The sequence below is a fragment of the Bombina bombina genome, chromosome 10 (assembly GCF_027579735.1).
Source record: "Bombina bombina isolate aBomBom1 chromosome 10, aBomBom1.pri, whole genome shotgun sequence".
Classification (NCBI taxonomy): Eukaryota; Metazoa; Chordata; class Amphibia; order Anura; family Bombinatoridae; genus Bombina; species Bombina bombina.
In genome coordinates this window covers 161,620,312-161,647,823 of record NC_069508.1, presented here as the reverse complement: position 1 = coordinate 161,647,823, position 27,512 = coordinate 161,620,312, and the positions used below count along the sequence as shown (strand labels likewise).

The 27,512-nt window shown below is 43.9% G+C and overlaps 1 protein-coding gene across 2 annotated transcripts in view; it reads right to left on the bottom strand.

Moving 5' to 3' along the window:
• Positions 1 to 27,512, bottom strand: part of SLC1A7 (solute carrier family 1 member 7) — a 291,573-nt gene that overhangs the window by 15,960 nt on the left and 248,101 nt on the right. For both annotated transcript variants that reach the window (XM_053693457.1, XM_053693458.1), the window contains 2 exons: positions 13,453 to 13,587; positions 7,622 to 7,721 (listed from right to left, as the gene is read on the bottom strand). In XM_053693457.1, the coding sequence (XP_053549432.1) occupies positions 7,622 to 7,721; positions 13,453 to 13,587 (235 nt within the window). The remainder of the gene's footprint in view (positions 1 to 7,621; positions 7,722 to 13,452; positions 13,588 to 27,512) is intronic.

Here is a 27,512-nt window from a genome sequence, read left to right as displayed (position 1 = left end):
GAGAGATGAGAGAGTAACTCACAACCAGAGGCGAGAGAGATGAGAGCGTAACTCATAGCCAGAGGGGAGAGAGATGAGAGAGTAACTCGCAGCCAGAGGGGAGAGAGATGAGAGAGTAACTAATAGCCAGAGGGGAGAGAGATGAGAGCGTAACTCGCAGCCAGAGGGGAGAGAGATGAGAGAGTAACTCATAGCCAGAGGGGAGAGAGATGAGAGAGTAACTCACAGCCAGAGGGGAGAGAGATGAGAGAGTAACTCACAGCCAGAGGGGAGAGAGATGAGAGAGTAACTCATAGCCAGAGGGGAGAGAGATAAGAGAGTAACTCATAGCCAGAGGGGAGAGAGATGAGAGAGTAACTCACAGCAAGAGGGGAGACAGATGAGAGAGTAACTTACAACCAGAGGGGAGAGAGTAACTCACAACCAGAGGGAAGAAAGATGAGAGAGCAACTCATAGCCAGAGGGGAGAGAGTAACTCACAACCAGAGGGGAGAGGGATGAGAGAGCAACTCACAGCCAAAGGGGAGACAGATGAGAGAGTAACTCACAGCCAGAGGGAAGCGAGATGAGAGAGTAACTCACAGCAAGAGGGGAGACGGATGAGAGAGTAACTCACAGCCAGAGGGGAGACGGATGAGAGAGTAACTCACAGCCAGAGGGGAGACGGATGAGAGAGTAACTCACAGCCAGAGGGGAGACTGATGAGAGAGTAACTCACAGCCAGAGGGGAGACGGATGAGAGAGTAACTCACAACCAGAGGGGAGAGAGATGAGAGAGTAACTGACAGCCAGATGGGAGAGAGATGAGAGAGTAACTCACAGCCAGAGGGAAGCGAGATGAGAGAGTAACTCACAGCCAGATGGGAGAGAGATGAGAGAGTAACTCACAGCCAGAGGGGAGAGTAACTCACAGCCAGAGGAGAGAGAGATGAGAGAGTAACTCACAGCCAGAGGGGAGAGAGATGAGAGAGTAACTATCAGCCAGAGGGGGAGAGTAACTCACAGCCAGAGGGGAGAGAGATGAGAGAGTAACTCATAGCCAGATGGGAGACAGATGAGAGAGTAACTCACAGCCAGAGGGGAGAGAGATGAGAGAGTAACTCACAGCCAGAGGGGAGCGAGATGAGAGCATAACTCACAGCCAGATGGGAGAGAGATGAGAGAGTAACTCACAGCCAGATGGGAGACAGATGAGAGAGTAACTCACAGCCAGAAGGGAGAGAGATGAGAGAGTAACTCACAGCCAGAGGGGAGCGAGATGAGAGCGTAACTCACAGCCAGATGGGAGAGAGATGAGAGAGTAACTCACAGCCAGAGGGGAGAGAGTAACTCACAGCCAGAGGGGAGAGAGATGAGAGAGTAACTCACAGCCAGATGGGAGAGAGATGAGAGAGTAACTCACAGCCAGAGGGGAGACAGATGAGAGAGTAACTCACAGCCAGAGGGGAGAGAGATGAGAGAGTAACTCACAGCCAGAGGGGAGAGGGATGAGAGAGTAAATCAAAGCCAGAGGGGAGAGAGATGAGAGAGTAACTCACACCCAGAGGGGAGAGAGATGAGAGAGTAACTCACAGCCAGAGGGGAGAGAGATGAGACAGTAACTCACAGCCAGAGGGGAGAGGGATGAGAGAGTAAATCAAAGCCAGAGGGGAGAGAGATGAGAGAGTAACTCACAGCCAGAGGGGAGAGAGATGAGAGCGTAACTGACAGCCAGAGGGGAGAGAGATGATAGAGTAACTCACAGCCAGAGGGGAGACAGATGAGAGAGTAACTTACAGCCAGAGGTTAGAGAGATGAGAGAGTAACTCACAGCCAGATGGGAGAGAGATGAGAGAGTAACTCACAGCCAGATGGGAGAGAGATGAGAGAGTAACTCACAGCCAGAGGAGAGACAGATGAGAGAGTAACTCACAGCCAGAGGGGAGAGAGATGAGAGAGTAACTGACAGCCAGAGGGGAGAGAGATGAGAGAGTAAATCACAGCCAGATGGGAGAGAGATGAGAGAGTAACTCACAGCCAGAGGGGAGACAGATGAGAGAGTAAATGACAGCCAGAGGGGAGAGAGATGAGAGAGTAACTCACAGCCAGAGGGGAGAGAGATGAGAGAGTAACTCATAGCCAGAAGGGAGAGAGATGAGAGAGTAACTCACAGCAAGAGGGGAGAGAGTAACTCACAACCAGAGGGGAGAGAGATGAGAGAGTAACTCACAACCAGAGGCGAGAGAGATGAGAGCGTAACTCATAGCCAGAGGGGAGAGAGATGAGAGAGTAACTCACAGCCAGAGGGAAGAGAGATGAGAGAGTAACTCGCAGCCAGAGGGGAGAGAGATGAGAGAGTAACTCATAGCCAGAGGGGAGAGAGATGAGAGCGTAACTCGCAGCCAGAGGGGAGAGAGATGAGAGAGTAACTCATAGCCAGAGGGGAGAGAAATGAGAGAGTAACTCACAGCCAGAGGGGAGAGAGATGAGAGAGTAACTCACAGCCAGAGGGGAGAGAGATGAGAGAGTAACTCATAGCCAGAGGGGAGAGAGATAAGAGAGTAACTCATAGCCAGAGGGGAGAGAGATGAGAGAGTAACTCACAGCAAGAGGGGAGACAGATGAGAGAGTAACTCACAACCAGAGGGGAGAGAGTAACTCACAACCAGAGGGAAGAAAGATGAGAGAGCAACTCATAGCCAGAGGGGAGAGAGTAACTCACAACCAGAGGGGAGAGAGTAACTCACAGCCAAAGGGGAGACAGATGAGAGAGTAACTCACAGCCAGAGGGAAGCGAGATGAGAGAGTAACTCACAGCAAGAGGGGAGACGGATGAGAGAGTAACTCACAGCCAGAGGGGAGACGGATGAGAGAGTAACTCACAGCCAGAGGGGAGACTGATGAGAGAGTAACTCACAGCCAGAGGGGAGACGGATGAGAGAGTAACTCACAGCCAGAGGGGAGACTGATGAGAGAGTAACTCACAGCCAGAGGGGAGACGGATGAGAGAGTAACTCACAACCAGAGGGGAGAGAGATGAGAGAGTAACTGACAGCCAGATGGGAGAGAGATGAGAGAGTAACTCACAGCCAGAGGGAAGCGAGATGAGAGAGTAACTCACAGCCAGATGGGAGAGAGATGAGAGAGTAACTCACAGCCAGAGGGGAGAGTAACTCACAGCCAGAGGAGAGAGAGATGAGAGAGTAACTCACAGCCAGAGGGGAGAGAGATGAGAGAGTAACTATCAGCCAGAGGGGGAGAGTAACTCACAGCCAGAGGGGAGAGAGATGAGAGAGTAACTCATAGCCAGAGGGGAGAGAGATGAGAGAGTAACTATCAGCCAGAGAGGGAGAGTAACTCACAGCCAGAGGGGAGAGAGATGAGAGAGTAACTCATAGCCAGAGGGGAGAGAGATGAGAGAGTAACTATCAGCCAGAGAGGGAGAGTAACTCACAGCCAGAGGAGAGAGAGATGAGAGAGTAACTATCAGCCAGAGGGGGAGAGTAACTCACAGCCAGAGGAGAGAGAGATGAGAGAGTACGTCACAGCCAGAAGGGACAGAGATGAGAGAGTAAACGTATTAACCCCTAATCTGCCGCCCACCCGCATCGCATACACTATATTAAACATATTAACCCCTAATCTGCCGCCCACCCACATCGCAACTATTAAATAAACCCCTAAACCGTCGCCCCCCCCCCCACATTGCCAACATTATAATAAAGTATTAACCCCTAAACCTCCAGCCCCCCCACATCGTAACTAATAAACTAAACCTATTAACCCCTAAACTGCCGGCTCCCCACATCGCAAAACACTAAATTAAACTATTAACCCCTAAACCTAACACCCCCCTAACTTTAAATCAAAATTACAATATAACTATCTTTAAATAAATAAAAACTTACCTGTCAAATAAAAAAACAACTAAATTTAAACTATAAATTAATTTAACATAACTATTCTAATAAAATAAAAAAATACCAATTTAAAATCCTAAATTACATGATTAAAAAAACCTAACACTACTAAAAAATTAAAAACCTAAATTGCAAATTAAAAAAAAAACTAATACTATAAAAAATCTAAAAATACAAAATATAATAAACACTAAAATTACAAAAAATAATTAATGAAATTATCAAAAATAAAAACAATTACACCTAATCTAATAGTCCTATAAAAATTAAAAAGCCCCCCAAAATAAAAACACCCCCTAACCTACAATAAGCTACCAATAGTCCTTAAAAGGGCCTTTTGTAGGGCAATGCCCTAAGTTAAAAAGCTCTTTTACGTAGAAAAAAATACAAAGTTCCCCAAAAGTAAGACCCACCACCCAACCAACCCCTCAAAATAAAAAACCTAAATCTAAAAAAATTCTAAGCTACCCATTGCCCCTAAAGGGGAATTTCTAAGGGCATTCAGCTCTTTTACACTGCCCTTAAAAGGGCATTCAGCTTTTTTTTCTGCCCATCAAAACCCTAATCTAAAAAAAAAACCACCCCCAAAAAAAAAAAAAACGTAACACTTACCCCAGAAAATCTACCCACAGTTCCTGAAGTCCGGACATCCATCTTCATCCAGGCGACATCATGATCCATCGCGGTGTCGCAGAGCTGTGGAGACGCGGAGCATATTTGCCGGCGACGCGGACATCCCGCGTGGAGGATCCTCTTCATACGGTCACCGCTGTACACTGAAGCTTGAATGCAAGGTACCCGTTTAAATGGGGTACCTTGCATTCCTATTGGTTGACATTTTCAAATTAGCCAATAGGATAAGAGCTATTGAAATTGGCTGATTTGAACAGCCACTCTGGATGTCTGCGCCGCCAGCAAAGATGCAACCGGGATGAAGAAAAAAGATGCCCCCGCGATGGATCAAGATGTCGCCACCTGGATGAAAACTTCTCACCGCCTGGATGAAGATGGATGTCCGGACTTCAGGAACCGTGAGTAGATTTTCTGTTGTTAGTGTTAGGTTTTTTTTTTTGTTTTTTTTTAGATTAGGGTTTTGATGGGCAGTAAAAGAGCTGAATGCCTTTTTAAGGGCAATGCCCATACAAATGCCCATTTGGGGGCAATGGGTAACTTAGGTTTTATTTAGATTTAGTTTTTTTATTTTGGGGAGTTGGTTGGGTGGGGGGTTTTACTGTTTGGGGGAATTTGCAATTTATTGGAGGTAAAAGAGCAGTTTAACTTAGGGCAATGACCTACAAAAGGTCCTTTTAAGGGCTATTGGTTGTTTATTGTTAGGTTAGGGGGTGCTTTTATTTTGGGGGTTTTTATTTTTATAGGGCTATTAGATTAGGTGTAAATTTTATTATTTTTGATAATTTTGTCTATTTTTTGTTATCTTAGAGTTTTTTTATTTTTCGTAATTTTAGTGTTTATTATTTTTTTTAATGTTGGTTTTTTATTTTATTCGTAGTGTAAGGATTATTTAATATTGTAATGTTAGTTTTTTTTATTTTTTTCGTAGTAGTTTTCATTTATTTTATTTATTTAAAATAGTAATGTTAGTTTAATTTAAAGTTAGGGGGTGTTAGGTTTAGAGGTTAACATTTTAATTTAGTGTGTTGCGATGTGGGGGTCGGCGGTTTAGGGGTTAATATGTTTAGTTTACTCTTTGCGATGTGGGGGGCCGGCGGTTTAGGGATTAATAGATTTAGGTTATTGGTACAGGTGTGGGTGGCTGGTTGTTTAGGGGTTAATCATTTTATTTAGTGTCAGGGGGTGGTGGTTTAGTGTTTATTAGCTTTAATTAGTGTCGGCGATGTCTGGGGCGGCGGTTTATAGGTTAATCATTTTATTTCGTTTGGCGATGTCGGGGGCGGCAGATTAGGGGTGTTTAAACTAGGGGTTTATGTTAGGGTTTTAGGTTTAAACGTAACTTTCTTTTCCCCATAGACATCAATTTGCCATTCCGCAATCGCAGGTGTTAGTTTTTTCTAAAACTTTCTCCCCCTTGATGTCTATATGTGAAAGTGTGCACAAGCACGTAAACTCAGCCCTTGGCTTTTGTGCGGTATGGAGCTTAACACACCATAACGCACAGCACAAGTTTTTTTTTCGGTAACTCGTATGGCAGCGCTATGCAAAGTGTGATGCCGCTCATTTCTTTGCATTCTTTATGCGCCCGGTATAGCACAAAACTCGTAATCTAGGTGAGTGAGAGGGGGGAGATGAGAGAGTAACACAGAGAGAGGGGGAGAGGGGGAGAGATGAGAGAGTAACTCACAGAGAGAGGGTGGGAGATAAGACAGTAACTCACAGAGAGAGGGGGAGAGATAAGACAGTAACTCACAGAGAGAGGGGGAGAGATAAGACAGTAACTGACAGAGAGAGGGTGGGAGATAAGACAGTAACTCACAGAGAGAGGGGGAGAGATAAGACAGTAACTCACAGAGAGAGGGTGGGAGATAAGACAGTAACTCACAGAGAGAGGGTGGGAGATGAGAGAGTAACTCACAGAGAGAGGGTGGGAGATGAGAGAGTAACTCACAGAGAGAGGGGGGAGATGAGACAGTAACTCACAGAGAGAGGGTGGGAGATGAGAGAGTAACTCACAGAGAGAGGGTGGGAGATGAGAGAGTAACTCACAGAGAGAGGGGGGAGATTAGACAGTAACTCACAGAGAGAGGGGGCAGATGAGAGAGTAACTCACAGAGAGAGGGGGCAGATGAGAGAGTAACTCACAGAGAGAGGGGGGAGATGAGACAGTAACTCACAGAGAGAGGGGGCAGATGAGAGAGTAACTCACAGAGAGAGGGGGCAGATGAGAGAGTAACTCACAGAGAGAGGGTGGGAGATGAGAGAGTAACTCACAGAGAGAGGGGGGAGATGAGACAGTAACTCACGGAGAGAGGGGGAGAGATAAGACAGTAACTCACAGAGAGAGGGGGCAGATGAGAGAGTAACTCACAGAGAGAGGGTGGGAGATAAGACAGTAACTCACAGAGAGAGGGGGAGAGATGAGAGAGTAACTCACGGAGAGAGGGGGGAGATGAGACAGTAACTCACAGAGAGAGGGGGAGAGATAAGACAGTAACTCACAGAGAGAGGGGGAGAGATAAGACAGTAACTCACAGAGAGAGGGTGGGAGATAAGACAGTAACTCACAGAGAGAGGGGGAGAGATAAGACAGTAACTCACAGAGAGAGGGTGGGAGATAAGACAGTAACTCACGGAGAGAGGGGGAGAGATGAGAGAGTAACTCACAGAGAGAGGGTGGGAGATAAGACAGTAACTCACAGAGAGAGGGGGAGAGATAAGACAGTAACTCACAGAGAGAGGGGGAGAGATGAGAGTAACTCACAGAGAGAGGGTGGGAGATAAGACAGTAACTCACAGAGAGAGGGGGAGAGATAAGACAGTAACTCACAGAGAGAGGGGGAGAGATAAGACAGTAACTCACAGAGAGAGGGGGAGAGATAAGACAGTAACTCACAGAGAGAGGGGGAGAGATAAGACAGTAACTCACAGAGAGAGGGGGAGAGATAAGACAGTAACTCACAGAGAGAGGGGGAGAGATAAGACAGTAACTCACGGAGAGAGGGGGAGAGATGAGAGAGTAACTCACAGAGAGAGGGGGGAGATAAGACAATAACTCACAGAGAGATGTTTGTCAGAAATATTCTCACCTCATCATTCTGCTTTGCAAAGTCTTTCCTGCAGAGATGTGCCATGATGCCAGCAGCGAGCGCGTCCCCCAGCACATTGATCATGGTGCGAAACCTATCCCTGCAAGGTAGAAAAACAGGTGTATCTCTGAAACTGTATGCTAGGGTTGCCAGCTGCCCTGCACGCACATCTTGTAGGATCAGCAATTAATCCTGGAAAAGCAGTAAATGTGATTGTAATCACACTTCTGATCCTGCATCCGCTCTATCCCTATGCCTTCTATTAGACCTCAGGTCAGACTCCTGACCCTGTAGGCCCTCTGAAAAACACATATGATCAGATTCCCGGCCGTTCATGCCTTCTGTCAACCTCATACAATCAGACCCTTGACCCTGCAGTCTCTCTGTCAGCTACATGCCCAAATCAGACTTCAGATAAGACCCTGGGCCCTGCAGCCCCCCACTGTCAATTACATGCCTACATCAGAATGAAAAACCAGATCCCTTGCCCTGCAGCCTCTCTGCAAACCACATACCCACAACAGACCTCAGGTCAGACCCCTAGCCATGTAGCCCCTCTACAAGACACATGCCTACATCAGACCTCAGATCAGACCCGTGGCCCTGCAGCCCCTCTATAAGCCACATGCCCACCTCAGATCAGACCCATGGCCCTGCAGATCCTCTGTCAGTTACATGCCCACATCAGACCATAAAATTAGATCCTCTGACCATGCAGCCTCAGATCAGACACCTGGCTCTGTAGCCTCTCTGTCCGTCTACCCACATCAGACCTCAGATCAGACACCTGACCCTGCAGCCTCTCTATCACCTACCTATACATAGACCACAAATAAGATTCTGGGCCTCACTGACAACCCCATGCCTACATCAGACTGTAAAATCAGATCCCCTGCCCTGCAGCCTCTCTGTAAACCACATGTCCAGAACAGACCTCAGGTCAAACACCTAGCCCTGTAGCCCCTCTATAAGCCACATGGCCACATCAGACCTTAGATCAGATCCCTGGCCCTGCATCACTTCTATCAGCTGCCTGCCCACATCAGGCCCCAGATCAGACACCTAGACCTGTAGCCTCTCTGTCAGTCACATACCCATATCAGACCTCAGATCAGACCCCTGGCCCTGCAGCCTTTCTATCAGCTACATACACCCATCAGACCGCAGATCAGGATCCTGACCCTGCAGCCCCTGTGTCAGCTACATGCCCACATCAGACCATTAAATCAGATCCCCTGGCCCTGCATCCTCTCTGTAAGCAACATGCTCACATCAGATCTCAGATCAGACCCCTGGCCCTGCAGCACCTCTGTCAGACACTTACCCACATCAGACTTCAGATCAGACCACTGACCATACAACCTATCTGTCAGCTACATACAAACATCAGACCTCAGATCAGACCCCTGACCCTGCAGCCTCTCTGTCATCTAAACACCCACATCAGACCTCATATCAGACCACTGACCATACAACCTATCTGTCAGCTACATACAAACATCAGACCTCAGATCAGACCCCTGACCCTGCAGCCTCTCTGTCAGCTACATACACACATTAGACTTCAGATCAGACCACTGAACCTGCAGCCTATCTGTCAGCTACATACACACATCAGACCTCAGATCAGACCCCTGACCCTACAGCCTCTCTGTCAGCTACATACACACATTAGACTTCAGATCAGACCACTGAACCTGCAGCCTATGTCAGCTAAATACACACATCAGAACTCAGATCAGACCCCTGACCCTACAGCCTCTCTGTCATCTACACACCCAGATCAGACCCCTGACCCTGCAGCCTCTCTGTCGGCTACACACCCACATCAGACCTCATATCATACCACTGACTCTACTGCCTGTCGGCTACATACACACATCAGACCTCAGATCAGACCCCTGACCCTGCAGTCTCTCTGTCAGCTACACACCCACAGCAAACCTCAGATTAGACCCCTTACCCTGCAGTCTCTCTGTCAACTAGATACACACATCAGACCTCAGATCAGACCCCTAGTACTGCAACCTCTCTGTCAGCTACATACACACACCAGACCTCAGATCAGACCCCTGTCTCTGCAGCCTCTCTGTCAGCCACATATCCACATCACACCTCAGATTAGACACCTGAACCTGCAGCCTCTCTATCAGCCACATATCCACATCAGACCTCAGATTAGACCCCTGGCCCTACAACCTCTATGTCAGCCACATATCCAGATCAGACCTCAGATTAGACCCCTGGCCCTGCAGCCTCTCTCTCAGCCACATATCCACATCAGACCTCAGATTAGACCCCTGGCCCTGCAGCCTCTCTCTCAGCCACATATCCACGTCAGACCTCAGATTAGACCCCTGGCCCTGTAGCCTCTCTATAAGCCACATGCCCACATCAGACCTCAGATCAGACCCGTGGCCCTGCAGCCCCTCTATAAGCCACATGCCCACCTCAGATCAGACCCGTGGCCCTGCAGACCCTCTGTCAGTTACATGCCCACATCAGACCATAAAATTAGATCCTCTGACCATGCAGCCTCAGATCAGACACCTGGCTCTGTAGCATCTCTGTCCGTCTACCCACATCAGACCTCAGATCAGACACCTTACCCTGCAGCCTCTCTATCACCTACCTATACATAGACCGCAAATTAGATTCTGGGCCCACTGACAACCCCATGCCTACATCAGACTGTAAAATCAGATCCCCTGCCCTGTAGCCCCTCTATAAGCCACATGGCCACATCAGACCTTAGATCAGATCCCTGGCCCTGCATCAATTCTATCAGCTGCCTGCCCACATCAGGCCCCAGATCAGACACCTAGACCTGTAGCCTCTCTGTCTGTCACATACCCATATCAGACCTCAGATCAGACCCCTGGCCCTGCAGCCTTTCTATCAGCTACATACACTCATCAGACCTCAGATCAGGATCCTGACCCTACAGCCCCTCTGTCAGCTACATGCCCACATCAGACCATTAAATCAGATCCCCTGGCGCTGCATCCTCTCTGTAAGCAACATGCTCACATCAGATCTCAGATCAGACCCCTGGCCCTGCAGCACCTATGTCAGACACTTACCCACATCAGACTTCAGATCAGACCACTGACCCTGCAGCCTCTCTGTCATCTAAACACCCACATCAGACCTCATATCAGACCACTGACCATACAACCTATCTGTCAGCTACATACAAACATCAGACCTCAGATCAGACCCCTGACCCTGCAGCCTCTCTGTCAGCTACATACACACATTAGACTTCAGATCAGACCACTGAACCTGCAGCCTATCTGTCAGCTACATACACACATCAGACCTCAGATCAGACCCCTGACCCTGCAGCCTCTCTGTCAGCTACATACACACATTAGACTTCAGATCAGACCACTGAACCTGCAGCCTATCTGTCAGCTACATACACACATCAGAACTCAGATCAGACCCCTGACCCTACAGCCTCTCTGTCATCTACACACCCAGATCAGACCCCTGACCCTGCAGCCTCTCTGTCGGCTACACACCCACATCAGACCTCATATCATACCACTGACTCTACTGCCTGTCGGCTACATACACACATCAGACCTCAGATCAGACCCCTGACCCTGCAGCCTCTCTATCAGCCACATATCCACATCACACCTCAGATTAGAAACCTGAACCTGCAGCCTCTCTATCAGCCACATATCCACATCAGACCTCAGATTAGACCCCTAGCCCTACAACCTCTATGTCAGCCACATATCCAGATCAGACCTCAGATTAGACCCCTGGCCCTGCAGCCTCTCTCTCAGCCACATATCCACGTCAGACCTCAGATTAGACCCCTGGCCCTGTAGCCCCTCTATAAGCCACATGCCCACATCAGACCTCAGATAAGACCCGTGGCCCTGCAGCCCCTCTATAAGCCACATGCCCACCTCAGATCAGACCCGTGGCCCTGCAGACCCTCTGTCAGTTACATGCCCACATCAGACCATAAAATTAGATCCTCTGACCATGCAGCCTCAGATCAGACACCTGGCTCTGTAGCCTCTCTGTCCGTCTACCCACATCAGACCTCAGATCAGACACCTTACCCTGCAGCCTCTCTATCACCTACCTATACATAGACCGCAAATTAGATTCTGGGCCTCACTGACAACCCCATGCCTACATCAGACTGTAAAATCAGATCCCCTGCCCTGTAGCCCCTCTATAAGCCACATGGCCACATCAGACCTTAGATCAGATCCCTGGCCCTGCATCAATTCTATCAGCTGCCTGCCCACATCAGGCCCCAGATCAGACACCTAGACCTGTAGCCTCTCTGTCTGTCACATACCCATATCAGACCTCAGATCAGACCCCTGGCCCTGCAGCCTTTCTATCAGCTACATACACTCATCAGACCTCAGATCAGGATCCTGACCCTGCAGCCCCTCTGTCAGCTACATGCCCACATCAGACCATTAAATCAGATCCCCTGGCGCTGCATCCTCTCTGTAAGCAACATGCTCACATCAGATCTCAGATCAGACCCCTGGCCCTGCAGCACCTCTGTCAGACACTTACCCACATCAGACTTCAGATCAGACCACTGACCCTGCAGCCTCTCTGTCATCTAAACACCCACATCAGACCTCATATCAGACCACTGACCATACAACCTATCTGTCAGCTACATACAAACATCAGACCTCAGATCAGACCCCTGACCCTGCAGCCTCTCTGTCAGCTACATACACACATTAGACTTCAGATCAGACCACTGAACCTGCAGCCTATCTGTCAGCTACATACACACATCAGACCTCAGATCAGACCCCTGACCCTGCAGCCTCTCTGTCAGCTACATACACACATCAGACCTCAGATCAGACCCCTGACCCTACAGCCTCTCTGTCAGCTACATACACACATTAGACTTCAGATCAGACCACTGAACCTGCAGCCTATCTGTCAGCTACATACACACATCAGACCTCAGATCAGACCCCTGACCCTACAGCCTCTCTGTCATCTACACACCCAGATCAGACCCCTGACCCTGCAGCCTCTCTGTCGGCTACACACCCACATCAGACCTCATATCATACCACTGACCCTACTGCCTGTCGGCTACATACACACACCAGACCTCAGATCAGACCCCTGTCTCTGCAGCCTCTCTATCAGCCACATATCCACATCACACCTCAGATTAGACACCTGAACCTGCAGCCTCTCTATCAGCCACATATCCACATCAGACCTCAGATTAGACCCCTAGCCCTGCAGCCTCTCTGTCAGCCACATATCCACATCAGACCTCAGATTAGACCCATTGCCCTGCAGCCTCTCTGTCAGCCACATATCCACATCAGACCTCAGATTACACCCCTGACCCTGCAGCCTCTCTGTCAGACACATATCCACATCACACCTCAGATTAGACCCCTGGCCCTGCAGCCTCTCTCTCAGCCACATAGCCACGTTAGACCTCAGATTAGACCCCTGGCCCTGCAGCCTCTCTTTCAGCTACACACCCACATCAGACTTTTAAGCAACTTCCTGTACCTGCCAATCCCTTGTCTGCCACATATAGCAAATCATATGGCTGATGTTCTTTCTGATTTAAAAGGCAACAACAATTATTGCATTATGTTCAGACCTATAAAAAAACACCTTGTTTAACCTGCCCTTCTCTACCCAAAATGTAGCATATAATACAAATTTAAATTGCAGTTAATTACACTTATATGCCTTTATACACTGCTACAGAAAAATACAAAAGAAGTGAATAAAACTCACATTTTATTGAGTATAATATAATTACTTTTTGTTAGTGGGAACACAACACTCACAAGGCCCAATCAACGGCAATGATTAAGGTGATGTCATCAGTGGGAAGACCAACAGATGTCAATACGATCACCATGGTTACCAGGCCTGCTTGGGGGATACCAGCTGCTCCAATACTGGCCGCTGTTGCTGTGATACTGCGAGAAGACATCATTAAAGAGATGTATCATGGAAAAATACTGTTTGATTACTATATACAAGCTACATTGTGTAGACCAGTGTTTCTCAACCGCGGTCCTCAAGTACCCCCAACAGTCCAGGTTTTCATTATAGCTGAACTAGAGCACAGGTGAAGTAATCAGCTGATCAGTAACCATGGTAACCAACCTGCTCTCATCCATCAGCTGATTATTTCACCTCTGCTCTAGTTCAGCTATAATGAAAACCTGGACTGTTGGGGCTACTTGAGGACCGTTGTTGAGAAACACTGGTGTAGACTGTGATACTCGGGAGCCAATATGAATTGTCACAGTTGTGTCCTGTGCCACTATAGATGAGGACACAGCTGCTGAGCCAATCAAGAGCAGACATACATGTGTATGCTCTAATCACTGGCCGTATCCTCATCTGGAACAGAATAGGGGTGTTACAGGGTGCAACTAACTAAGGCCTAGATTACGAGTCTTGCAGGTACAGGTGTACCGCTCACTTTTTTGGCCAGACTCGGAAATACTGCAAATTAACTTACGTCAATTGCGTATCCTATATTTTCAATGGGACTTGCATAGCGCCGGTATTACGAGTCTTCCAAAAAGTGAGCGGTAGACCCTCTCCTGTTAAGCCTGGTACCCGCATTTTAAAGTCAGTAGTTAAGAGTTTTACACTACAACGCCGTAGCATAAAACTCTTAACTAAAGTGCTAAAAAGTACACTAACACCCATAAACTACCTATTAACCCCTAAACCAAGGCCCCCCCACATCGCCGCCACTATAATAAATATATTAACCCCTAAACCGCCACACTCCCGCCTCGCAAACATTAGTTAAATATTATTAACCCCTAATCTGCCGCCCCCAACGTCGCCGCCACTCTATTAAAGTTATTAACCCCTAAATCTAAGTCTAACCCTAACACCCCCTAACTTAAATATAATTTAAATAAATCTAAATAAAATTACTATCATTAACTAAATTAATCCTATTTAAAACTAAATACTTACCTATAAAATAAACCCTAAGCTAGCTACAATATAACTAATAGTTACATTGTAGCTAGCTTAGGGTTTATTTTTATTTTAACTTTGTATTTATTTTAACTAGGTACAATAGTTACTAAATAGTTATTAACTATTTAATAAACTACCTAGCTAAAATAAATACAAATTTACCTGTAAAATAAAACCTGACCTAAGTTACAATTACACCTAACACTACACTATAATTAACTAAATAAAATACAATTAATTACAATTAAATAAAATTAGCTAAAGTACAAAAAACCCCCCACTAAATTACAGAAACCGTCTGGATGAAGACTTCTGCCCATCTGGAGGACCACTTCTGCTGGCTTCGTTGAGGACTTCCGCCCGGTTAGGTGAAGATGTCTCCCGGTAAGGTGATCTTCAGGGGGTTAGTGTTAGGTGTTTTTTTTTAAGGGGCGATTGGGTGGGTTTTAGAGTAGGGTTGGGTGTGTGGGTGGTGGTTTTTAATGTTGGGGGGGATTGTAATTTTTTTTCAGGTAAAAGAGCTGATTACTTTGGGGCAATGCCCTGCAAAATGCCCTTTTAAGGGCTATTTGTAATTTAGTGTATGGTAGGGCTTTTTTATTTGGGGTGGGCTTTTTTTATTTTTTTAGGGGGGTTAGATTAGGTGTAATTAGTTTAAAAATCTTGTAATTTCTTTATTATTTTCTGTAATTTAGTGTTTGTTTTTTTGTAATTTAGATAATTTTATTTAATTGTAATTAATTGTATTTAATTTAGGTAATTAATTTAATTATAGTGTAGTGTTAGGTGTAATTGTAACGTTATTATTTTGGGGGGCTTTTTTTATTTTATTAGGGGGATTAGATTAGGTGTAATTAGTTTAAAAAACTTGTAATTATTTTATTATTTTCTGTAATTTAGTGTTTTTTTTGTACTTTATTTTATTTTATTTAATTGTAATTAATTTAATTTAATGTAGGGAATTAATTTAATTATAGTGTAGTGTTAGGTGTAATTGTAACTTAGGTTAGGTTTTATTTTACAGGTAAATTTGTCTTTATTTTAACTATGTAGTTATTAAATAGTTAATAACTATTTAATAACTATTGTACCTAGTTAAAATAAATACAAACTTGCCTGTAAAATAAAAATAAACCCTATGCTAGCTACAATGTAACTATTAGTTATATTGTAGCTAGCGTAGAGTTTATTTTATAGGTAAGTATTTAGTTTTAAATAGGAATTATTTAGTTAATTGTAGTAATTTTATTTAGATTTATTTAAATTATATTTAAGTTAGGGTGGTTTAGGGTTAGACTTAGGTTTAGGGGTTAATAACTTTATTATAGTGGTGGCGACATTGTGGGCGGCAGATTAGGGGTTAATAAATGTAGTTAGGTTGCGGCGACATTGGGGGCAGCAGATTAGGGGTTAATAAATATAATGTAGGTGTCGGCGATATTGGGGGCAGCAGATTAGGGGTTCATAAGTATAAAGTAGGTGGCGGTCATGTCCGGAGCGGCAGATTAGGGTTTACTAATATAATGTAGGTGTCAGTGATGTGGGGGGCGGCAGATTAGGGGTTAATAAGTGTAAGATTAGGGGTGTTTACACTCGGGTTCATGTTAGGGTGTTAGGTGTAGACATAACTTTTATTTCCCCATAGGAATCAATGGGGCTGCGTTAGGAGCTTTACGCTGCTTTTTTGCAGGTGTTAGGTTTTTTCAGCCGGCTCTCCCCCATTGATTCCTATGGGGAAATTATGCATGAGCATGTTCAGGCAGCTCACCGCTAACGTAAGCAGCGCTGGTATTGAGGTGAGATGTGGAGCAAAATTTTGCTCTTCGCTCACTTTTTTGCGGTTAACGCCGGGTTTGTAAAAACCCATAATACCAGCGCTGTCTGTAAGTGAGCGGTGAGCATAAACTGCTTGTTAGCACCACACAGCTTCTAACGCAAAACACATAATCTAGGCGTAAGTGTTTAACCTTTCTCAAAGCATTAAGCAAACATACAGGGAGTGCAGAATTATTAGGCAAGTTGTATTTTTGAGGATTAATTTTATTATTGAACAACAACCATGTTCTCAATGAACCCAAAAAACTCATTAATATCAAAGCTGAATAGTTTTGGAAGTAGTTTTTAGTTTGTTTTTAGTTATAGCTATTTTAGGGGGATATCTGTGTGTGCAGGTGACTATTACTGTGCATAATTATTAGGCAACTTAACAAAAAACAAATATATACCCATTTCAATTATTTATTTTTACCAGTGAAACCAATATAACATCTCAACATTCACAAATATACATTTCTGACATTCAAAAACAAAACAAAAACAAATCAGTGACCAATATAGCCACCTTTCTTTGCAATGACACTCAAAAGCCTGCCATCCATGGATTCTGTCAGTGTTTTGATCTGTTCACCATCAACATTGCGTGCAGCAGCAACCACAGCCTCCCAGACACTGTTCAGAGAGGTGTACTGTTTTCCCTCCTTGTAAATCTCACATTTGATGATGGACCACAGGTTCTCAATGGGGTTCAGATCAGGTGAACAAGGAGGCCATGTCATTAGATTTTCTTCTTTTATACCCTTTCTTGCCAGCCACGCTGTGGAGTACTTGGACGCGTGTGATGGAGCATTGTCCTGCATGAAAATCATGTTTTTCTTGAAGGATGCAGACTTCTTCCTGTACCACTGCTTGAAGAAGGTGTCTTCCAGAAACTGGCAGTAGGACTGGGAGTTGAGCTTGACTCCATCCTCAACCCGAAAAGGCCCCACAAGCTCATCTTTGATGATACCAGCCCAAACCAGTACTCCACCTCCACCTTGCTGGCGTCTGAGTTGGACTGGAGCTCTCTGCCCTTTACCAATCCAGCCACGGGCCCATCCATCTGGCCCATCAAGACTCACTCTCATTTCATCAGTCCATAAAACCTTAGAAAAATCAGTCTTGAGATATTTCTTGGCCCAGTCTTGACGTTTCAGCTTGTGTGTCTTGTTCAGTGGTGGTCGTCTTTCAGCCTTTCTTACCTTGGACATGTCTCTGAGTATTGCACACCTTGTGCTTTTGGGCACTCCAGTGATGTTGCAGCTCTGAAATATGGCCAAACTGGTGGCAAGTGGCATCTTGGCAGCTGCACGCTTGACTTTTCTCAGTTCATGGGCAGTTATTTTGCGCCTTGGTTTTTCCACACGCTTCTTGCGACCCTGTTGACTATTTTGAATGAAACGCTTGATTGTTCGATGATCACGCTTCAGAAGCTTTGCAATTTTAAGAGTGCTGCATCCCTCTGCAAGATATCTCACTATTTTTTACTTTTCTGAGCCTGTCAAGTCCTTCTTTTGACCCATTTTGCCAAAGGAAAGGAAGTTGCCTAATAATTATGCACACCTGATATAGGGTGTTGATGTCATTAGACCACACCCCTTCTCATTACAGAGATGCACATCACCTAATATGCTTAATTGGTAGTAGGCTTTGGAGCCTATACAGCTTGGAGTAAGACAACATGCATAAAGAGGATGATGTGGTCAAAATACTCATTTGCCTAATAATTCTGCACTCCCTGTACAAGAAATACATACATTTGTTACAAAATAAGATTTTACACTTCCACTTCTAACAGGAACTGGAAAGAGCACAATATTAGAGAAAAATGGGCAAAGTAAATAAAAATATATTGCACATTTTTTTATAACATAGTTAAACATTATATTCTCGTAATTAAATACTGAGAGACTGTGATATAATCACAGCTCTAGATTCTCCTTTCCTGCCAGGTGATGGTTACATGTGCAGAAAGACGCTCTAATAAATATCAAGCCCAGGGGCTTCTATCTATCTTTATGGTTATCTCTACACATTGGGCTAGGTACGAAAGTGGCACGCTAATGATAGCGAGCATGCGATAACCAGGTTCGCTTGACCATGCTACAATTAGTGGGCAACTTTCTTATTACAAGTCCAAGAAAAGGGTTAGAGTGCCCGATTTTGCTCAAGCGCAGCCTATACTTCCAATAGATATCGCAACAGCACTTATTTGTGCTGGTATTATAAGTCGAAAGTTTGCGCTCCAGAGAGAGACGCTAAAATATTTAGTACAATTTGAGACCTGAAGTAAACTGTGCACACATATATATATATATATATATATATATATATATAAACATATATATAAACACATAAATACACATGTATACACTTATATACGCACACACTCATCTATATATAAATATATATATACACAGTATCTCACAAAAGTGATTACACCCCTCACATTTTTGTAAATATTTTATTATATCTTTTCATGTGACAACACTTAAGAAATTACACTTTGCTACAATTTTCCTTCAAAATATCTCAACACGCAGCCATTAATGTCTAAACCGTTGGCAACAAAAGTGAGTACACCCCTATGTAGAAATGTCCAAATTGGGCCCAAAGTGTCAATATTTTGTGTGGCCACCATTATTTTCCAGCACTGCCTTAACCCTCTTGGGCATGGAGTTCACCAGAGCTTTACAGGTTGCCACTGGAGTACTCTTCCACTCCTCCATGACAACATCACGGAGCTGGTGGATGTTAGAGACCTTGCGCTCCCCCAACTTCCATTTGAGGATGCCCCACAGATGCTCAATAGGGTTTAGGCCCTCAGCTTCTTTAGCAAGTCAGTGGTCGTCTTGTAGGTGTGTTTGGGTTTGTTATCATGTTGGAATACTGCCCTGCGGCCCAGTCTCCAAAGGGAGGGGATCATACTCTGCTTCATTATGTCACAGTACATGTTGGCATTCATGGTTCCCTCAATGAACTGTAGCTCCCCAGTGCCGGCAGCACTCATGCAGACCCAGACCATGACACTCCCACCACCATGCTTGACTGTAGGCAAGACACGCTTGTCTTTGTACTCCTCACCTGGTTGTCGCCACACATGCTTGACACCTCTCTGAACCAAATTAGTTAATCTTGGTCTCATTGGACCACAGGACATTGTTCCAGTAATTCATGTCCTTAGTCTGCTTGTCTTCAGCAAATTGTTTGCAGGCTTTCTTGTGCATCATCTTTAGAAGCGGCTTCCTACTGGGACAACAGCCATGCAGACCAATTTGATGCAGTGTGCGGCGTATGGTCTGAGCACTGACAGGCTGACCCCCCACCCATTCAACCTCTGCAGCAATGCTGGCAGCACTCATACGTCTATTTCCCAAAGACAACCTCTGGATATGACTCTGAGCACGTGCATTTAACTTCTTTGGTCGACCATGGCGGGGCCTGTTCTGAGTGGAACCTGTCCTGTGAAACCACTGTATGTTCTTGCCCGCCGTTTTACAGCTCAGTTTCAGGGTCTTGGCAATCTTCTTATAGCCTAGGCCATCTTTATGTAGAGAAACAATTATTTTTTCAGATCCTCATAGAGTTCTTTGCCATGAGGAGCCATATTAAACTTCCAGTGACAAGTATGAGAGAGTGTGAGAGCGATAACACCAAATTTAACACCTGCTCCTTATTCACACCTGAGACCTTGTAACACTAACGAGTCACATGACACCGGGGAGGGAAAATGGCTAATTGGGCCCAATTTGGACATTTCCACTTAGGAGTGTACTCACTTTTGTTGCCAACGGTTTAGACATTAATGGCTGTGTGTTGAGTTATTTTGAGGGGACAGCAAATTTACACTGTTATACGGGCTGTACACTCACTACTTTACATTGCAGTAAAGTGTCATTTCTTCAGTGTTGTCACATGAAAAGATATAATAAAATATTTACAAAAATATGAGGGGTGTACTCACTTTTGTGAGATACTGGGTATATATATATATATATATATATATATATATATATACGGTAACGGTATATATATATATATATATATATATATAGAAGCTATGTAGATGGAGGGCACTCACAGGACTTTATACAATCTGTATTCTTTATTCATAATATCAATTTCATATTTTAAAGAATGTCGACGTTTCGGCCTATCCAGAGGCCTTCTTCAAGACAATTCATAATCTTCAATAGTGCGTGCACTGTTAGACGAACTCCCAACAAGAAAAACGGAGTCATCTACATAGCTTCTCTACATTCTTAACTGAGGATTGCACCCAGGCACAGGCAACACAGGTGTGGAAGGAGTGCTAGGCCACCGGCTACATAGTATATATATATATTGTTGAATGTTGGATTACCTCCTTAAATCTATTTTACCTTTGGATTTAGAGTCTTTTTGTGCATGCTGAAAACATCAAGACTACTGTTTGGGATCTAAATATAATGCTGGATTTGCTCTCTGGTTTTAAATACACTTTTCATTTACTTAAACTATCAAGTCTGCTGTTTGTGATCTGATTTGCCAACTGGGACTACTCTGGATTTAAAGACACTTTATGTTTGCTGAAAGCATCAAGGTTACTGATTGGGATCTAAATTATGTGCTATTCTATTTATGTCATGATCTACACTGCCTAATGGGAAAAGTAGGTATCCTCACGCCGGAGAAAGTTAATACCAGAGCAGAAAGAGCACTCCAAGAGGCCAACCACGAATCCATAGGAAGTACAAGGGATCTATTCATCATCAGAGGCATATCCCTGCATACTCCAAGAGGTCAACGAACATCACAAGCAGGATACAAGGAGGAAACCCAATCATCTATATATACCCCCAGTGCGGCATACTTACCTCATTCGATTGAGGTAAGATCTGGTAAGGGTATTATATACCAACTATATCTATACAACCACTACATCTGGAGATTCACTACGATTTATATTACTTCTAGGACTCATATGAACATCGTTTCAGAGTTCATATATTTTATATGCTATTTTTAGCTGGACTTTTTATTGTTATTTTATTTTAATATATATATATTTTTCTTTTATTTTTTCTTTTATTTTCTATGTTCTTATTTGCTTTTTCCCATCTTTTATTCCTCACATACCACATCAGTATATTGGACATATAGGCGCTGTATCCACCTTTGAATATATATATATATATATATATATATATATATATATATATATATATATATATATATATATACACATACATTCACTTTTGAGCCCTTTCCAGTTAAATACCTTGAAACAGGCATTATCATTTGTATTAATTTTTAATGTGTTTTGAATAGAAATATTTTAAAGGGACAGGGAACCCCAAATGTTTTTTTCATTATTTGGATAGAACGTAAGATTTTAAACAACTTTCCAATTTACTTCTATTATCAAATTGCCTTCACTCTCTATTTATCCTTTTCCGAAGGAACAGCATTGCACTACTGGCAGCTAGCTGAACACATCTAATTAGCCAATCACAAGAGACAAATGTGTGCAGGCACCAATCAGCAGCAGTTCCTACTAGTGTAGGATATGTGCGTATTCTCTTTCAACACAAGGGATACCCAACACAAGGGATACCAAGAAAACTAAGCACATTTCAAAATAGAAGTGAATTTAAAAGTGTCTTAAAATGACCTGCTCTATCTGAATCGTGCAAGTTTAATTTTGACTTTCCTATCCCTTTAAATCTGAATGTTCTTCACGTATAAAAAAAAAATCCTTTTTATTTTAAAATAGATGTTTCTATATATTTCTATATATCTGTATCTACAATATATATACTGTATATATGTGTGTGTGTGTGTTTGTATTCAAATAGATAGGTATAGATATATTTAGAAAAAATAATAATTATATATATAAATATATATTAAAATAAAAAGAACATTTGCTTCTATGTGCAGAATATTGGAATTTAAAGTACCCATAACTACCTTCGAGTTTAGCGCAGTTGGTGTAATGTGGTGTCAGGTTAGCGCGTGAGAAGCCTATGGGGAGAAGTTAGCGCAATTGTGATATCCGAAGTCCTAGGGCTCGATCACATATGTGGCGTCGCCCGCAAAAGCCAGTGTCGGCTATTTTTAGACGGATGTAGCGATCACATATACGGCACCGCATACAAATGCAGCACTTAAATTTTACCCGTCGCCCGCTGTTTTTACTCCCATAAAGTAACATAGAACTGGCGTCGCAAGTCGGTATTACATATTCAGCTCAAGGACTTACGCGGTGCAAATGGAGAAATGTTATTCCATATTGACATCACCACACATATCCAGGGGCAGCAAGCCTTGCGCTGAATATATGAGCACCGTAACTCCCTGGAAGTCTGAACAAACACCTAACGCATGCGCAATATGTACCTCTCAACCGCCATACCTCCACTGCAATAACTAATAAATGTATTAACCCCTAATCCGCCAACCTCAAAATCGCAATGTATCTAATAACACTATTAACCCCGAATCCGCCAACCCCCACAACGCAATCTACCTATTAACCCCTAATCCACCAACCCCCACAACGCAATCTACCTATTAACACTATTAACCCCTAATCTGCCAACCCCCACAACGCATTCTACCTATTAACCCCTAATCCGCCAACCCCCCACAATGCAATCTACCTATTAACACTATTAACCCCTTATCCGCCAACCCCCACAACGCAATCTACCTAATTAACCTATTAACCCCTAAACCGCCATCCCCCTACAACGCAAAGTATTAATCTAATCACTAAGCCCCCTAACCTAAAACCCCCTAAATTAACTCCAATTAACTACAATTACATAAAATAAAAAATCCTAACTTTAAAAATTAATAATATATCTTTAAATAAAAAAACAAGATTAAATTAAAAAATCTAATATTACAAAAAATAAAATAATCTAAGATTACAAAAAAAAATAAAAAAAATTATCCAAAATAAAAAAAATGTAAACCTAATATAATACATATACCTATAAAAACAAAAAAGCCACCCCAAAATAAAAAACAGAATTTATGTTTACCTGATAAATTACTTTCTCCAACGGTGTGTCCGGTCCACGGCGTCATCCTTACTTGTGGGATATTCTCTTCCCCAACAGGAAATGGCAAAGAGCCCAGCAAAGCTGGTCACATGATCCCTCCTAGGCTCCGCCTTCCCCAGTCATTCGACCGACGTAAAGGAGGAATATTTGCATAGGAGAAATCATATGATACCGTGGTGACTGTAGTTAAAGAAAATAAATTATCAGACCTGATTAAAAAACCAGGGCGGGCCGTGGACCGGACACACCGTTGGAGAAAGTAATTTATCAGGTAAACATAAATTCTGTTTTCTCCAACATAGGTGTGTCCGGTCCACGGCGTCATCCTTACTTGTGGGAACCAATACCAAAGCTTTAGGACACGGATGATGGGAGGGAGCAAATCAGGTCACCTAGATGGAAGGCACCGCGGCTTGCAAAACCTTTCTCCCAAAAATAGCCTCAGAAGAAGCAAAAGTATCAAATTTGTAAAATTTAGTAAAAGTGTGCAGTGAAGACCAAGTCGCTGCCTTACATATCTGATCAACAGAAGCCTCGTTCTTGAAGGCCCATGTGGAAGCCACGGCCCTAGTGGAATGAGCTGTGATTCTTTCAGGAGGCTGCCGTCCGGCAGTCTCGTAAGCCAATCTGATGATGCTTTTAAGCCAAAAAGAGAGAGAGGTAGAAGTTGCTTTTTGACCTCTCCTTTTACCAGAATAAACAACAAACAAGGAAGATGTTTGTCTGAAATCCTTTGTAGCATCTAAATAGAATTTTAGAGCGCGAACTACATCCAAATTGTGCAACAAACGTTCCTTCTTTGAAACTGGATTCGGACACAAAGAAGGCACGACTATCTCCTGGTTAATGTTTTTGTTAGAAACAACTTTCGGAAGAAAACCAGGTTTAGTACGCAAAACCACCTTATCTGCATGGAACACCAGATAAGGAGGAGAACACTGCAGAGCAGATAACTCTGAAACTCTTCTAGCAGAAGAAATTGCAACCAAAAACAAAACTTTCCAAGATAATAACTTAATATCTACGGAATGTAAGGGTTCAAACGGAACCCCCTGAAGAACTGAAAGAACTAAATTGAGACTCCAAGGAGGAGTCAAAGGTTTGTAAACAGGCTTGATTCTAACCAGAGCCTGAACAAAAGCTCGAACATCTGGCACAGCCGCCAGCTTTTTGTGAAGTAAAACAGATAAAGCAGAAATCTGTCCCTTCAAAGAACTTGCAGATAATCCTTTCTCCAAACCTTCTTGAAGAAAGGATAGAATCTTAGGAATTTTTATCTTGTTCCATGGGAATCCTTTAGATTCACACCAACAGATATATTTTTTCCATATTTTATGGTAGATTTTTCTAGTTACAGGCTTTCTGGCCTGAACAAGAGTATCAATGACAGAATCTGAGAACCCTCGCTTTGATAAAATCAAGCGTTCAATCTCCAAGCAGTCAGTTGGAGTGAGGCCAGATTCGGATGTTCGAACGGACCTTGAACAAGAAGGTCCTGTCTCAAAGGTAGCTTCCATGGTGGAGCCGATGACATATTCACCAGGTCTGCATACCAAGTCCTGCGTGGCCACGCAGGAGCTATCAAGATCACCGATGCCCTCTCCTGATTGATCCTGGCTACCAGCCTGGGGATGAGAGGAAACGGTGGGAATACATAAGCTAGGTTGAAGGTCCAAGGTGCTACTAGTGCATCTACTAGAGTCGCCTTGGGATCCCTGGATCTGGACCCGTAGCAAGGAACCTTGAAGTTCTGACGAGAGGCCATCAGATCCATGTCTGGAATGCCCCACAATTGAGTAATTTGGGCAAAGATTTCCGGATGGAGTTCCCACTCCCCCGGATGAAATGTCTGACGACTCAGAAAATCCGCTTCCCAATTTTCCACTCCTGGGATGTGGATTGCAGACAAGTGGCAGGAGTGAGTCTCCGCCCATTGAATGATTTTGGTCACTTCTTCCATCGCCAGGGAACTCCTTGTTCCCCCTTGATGGTTGATATACGCAACAGTCGTCATGTTGTCTGATTGAAACCGTATGAATTTGGCCTTTGCTAGCTGAGGCCAAGCCTTGAGAGCATTGAATATCGCTCTCAGTTCCAGAATATTTATCGGGAGAAGAGATTCTTCCCGAGACCAAAGACCCTGGGCTTTCAGGAGTTCCCAGACCGCGCCCCAGCCCACCAGACTGGCGTCGGTCGTGACAATGACCCACTCTGGTCTGCGGAAGCTCATCCCCTGTGACAGGTTGTCCAGGGTCAGCCACCAACGGAGTGAATCTCTGGTCCTCTGATCTACTTGTATCGTCGGAGACAAGTCTGTATAATCCCCATTCCACTGACTGAGCATGCACAGTTGTAAAGGTCTCAGATGAATTCGCGCAAAAGGAACTATGTCCATTGCCGCGACCATCAAACCTATTACTTCCATGCACTGCGCTATGGAAGGAAGAGGAACAGAATGAAGTACTTGACAAGAGCTTAGAAGTTTTGATTTTCTGGCCTCTGTCAGAAAAATCCTCATTTCTAAGGAGTCTATTATTGTTCCCAAGAAGGGAACTCTTGTTGACGGAGATAGAGAACTTTTTTCTACGTTCCCTTTCCACCCGTGAGATCTGAGAAAGGCCAGGACAATGTCCGTATGAGCCTTTGCTTGTGGTAGGGACGACGCTTGAATCAGTATGTCGTCCAAGTAAGGTACTACTGCAATGCCCCTTGGTCGTAGCACCGCTAGAAGGGACCCTAGTACCTTTGTGAAAATTCTTGGAGCAGTGGCTAATCCGAATGGAAGTGCCACAAACTGGTAATGCTTGTCCAGAAAGGCGAACCTTGGCTTCCCCACATACAGAACATAGTCTATCTGATAGTTCAGACATGTTAAACAGGCATAAACTTGATAACAAAGTACAAAAAACGTTTTAAAATAAAACCGTTACTGTCACTTTAAATTTTAAACTGAACACACTTTATTACTGAAAATGTGAAAAAGTATGAAGGAATTGTTCAAAATTCACCAAAATTTCACCACAGTGTCTTAAAGCCTTAAAAGTATTGCACACCAAATTTGAAAGCTTTAACTCTTAAAATAACGGAACCGGAGCCGTTTTTATATTTAACCCCTATACAGTCCCTGGTATCTGCTTTGCTGAGACCCAACCAAGCCCAAAGGGGAATACGATACCAAATGACGCCTCCGGTAAGCTTTTTCTATGTATCTGAGCTCCTCACACATGCATCTGCATGTCTTGCTTCCCAAAAACAACTGCGCAATAGAGGCGCGAAAATGAGGCTCTGCCTATGATTAGAGAAGGCCCCCAGTGAAAAAGGTGTCCAATACAGTGCCTGCCGGTTATTTTACATAATTCCCAAGAATAAAATAACTCCTCAAAACTATGAAGTATTAAAAATGCTTATATATCAATCGTTTTAGCCCAGAAAAATGTCTACCAGTCTTTAAAGCCCTTGTGAAGGCCTTTATTCTCATTTAATAAAAATGGCTTACCGGATCCCATAGGGAAAATGACAGCTTCCAGCATTACCAAGTCTTGTTAGAAATGTGTCATACCTCAAGCAGCAAAAGTCTGCTCACTGTTTCCCCCAACTGAAGTTAATTCCTCTCAACAGTCCTGTGTGGAAACAGCCATCGATTTTAGTAACGGTTGCTAAAATCATTTTCCTCTTACAAACAGAAATCTTCATCTCTTTTCTGTTTCAGAGTAAATAGTACATACCAGCACTATTTTAAAATAACAAACTCTTGATTGAAGAATAAAAACTACATTTAAACACCAAAAAACTCTAAGCCATCTCCGTGGAGATGTTGCCTGTACAACGGCAAAGAGAATGACTGGGGAAGGCGGAGCCTAGGAGGGATCATGTGACCAGCTTTGCTGGGCTCTTTGCCATTTCCTGTTGGGGAAGAGAATATCCCACAAGTAAGGATGACGCCGTGGACCGGACACACCTATGTTGGAGAAACACCCCCTAATCTAACACTAAACTACAAATACCCCTGAAGAAATCAGCTCTTTTAC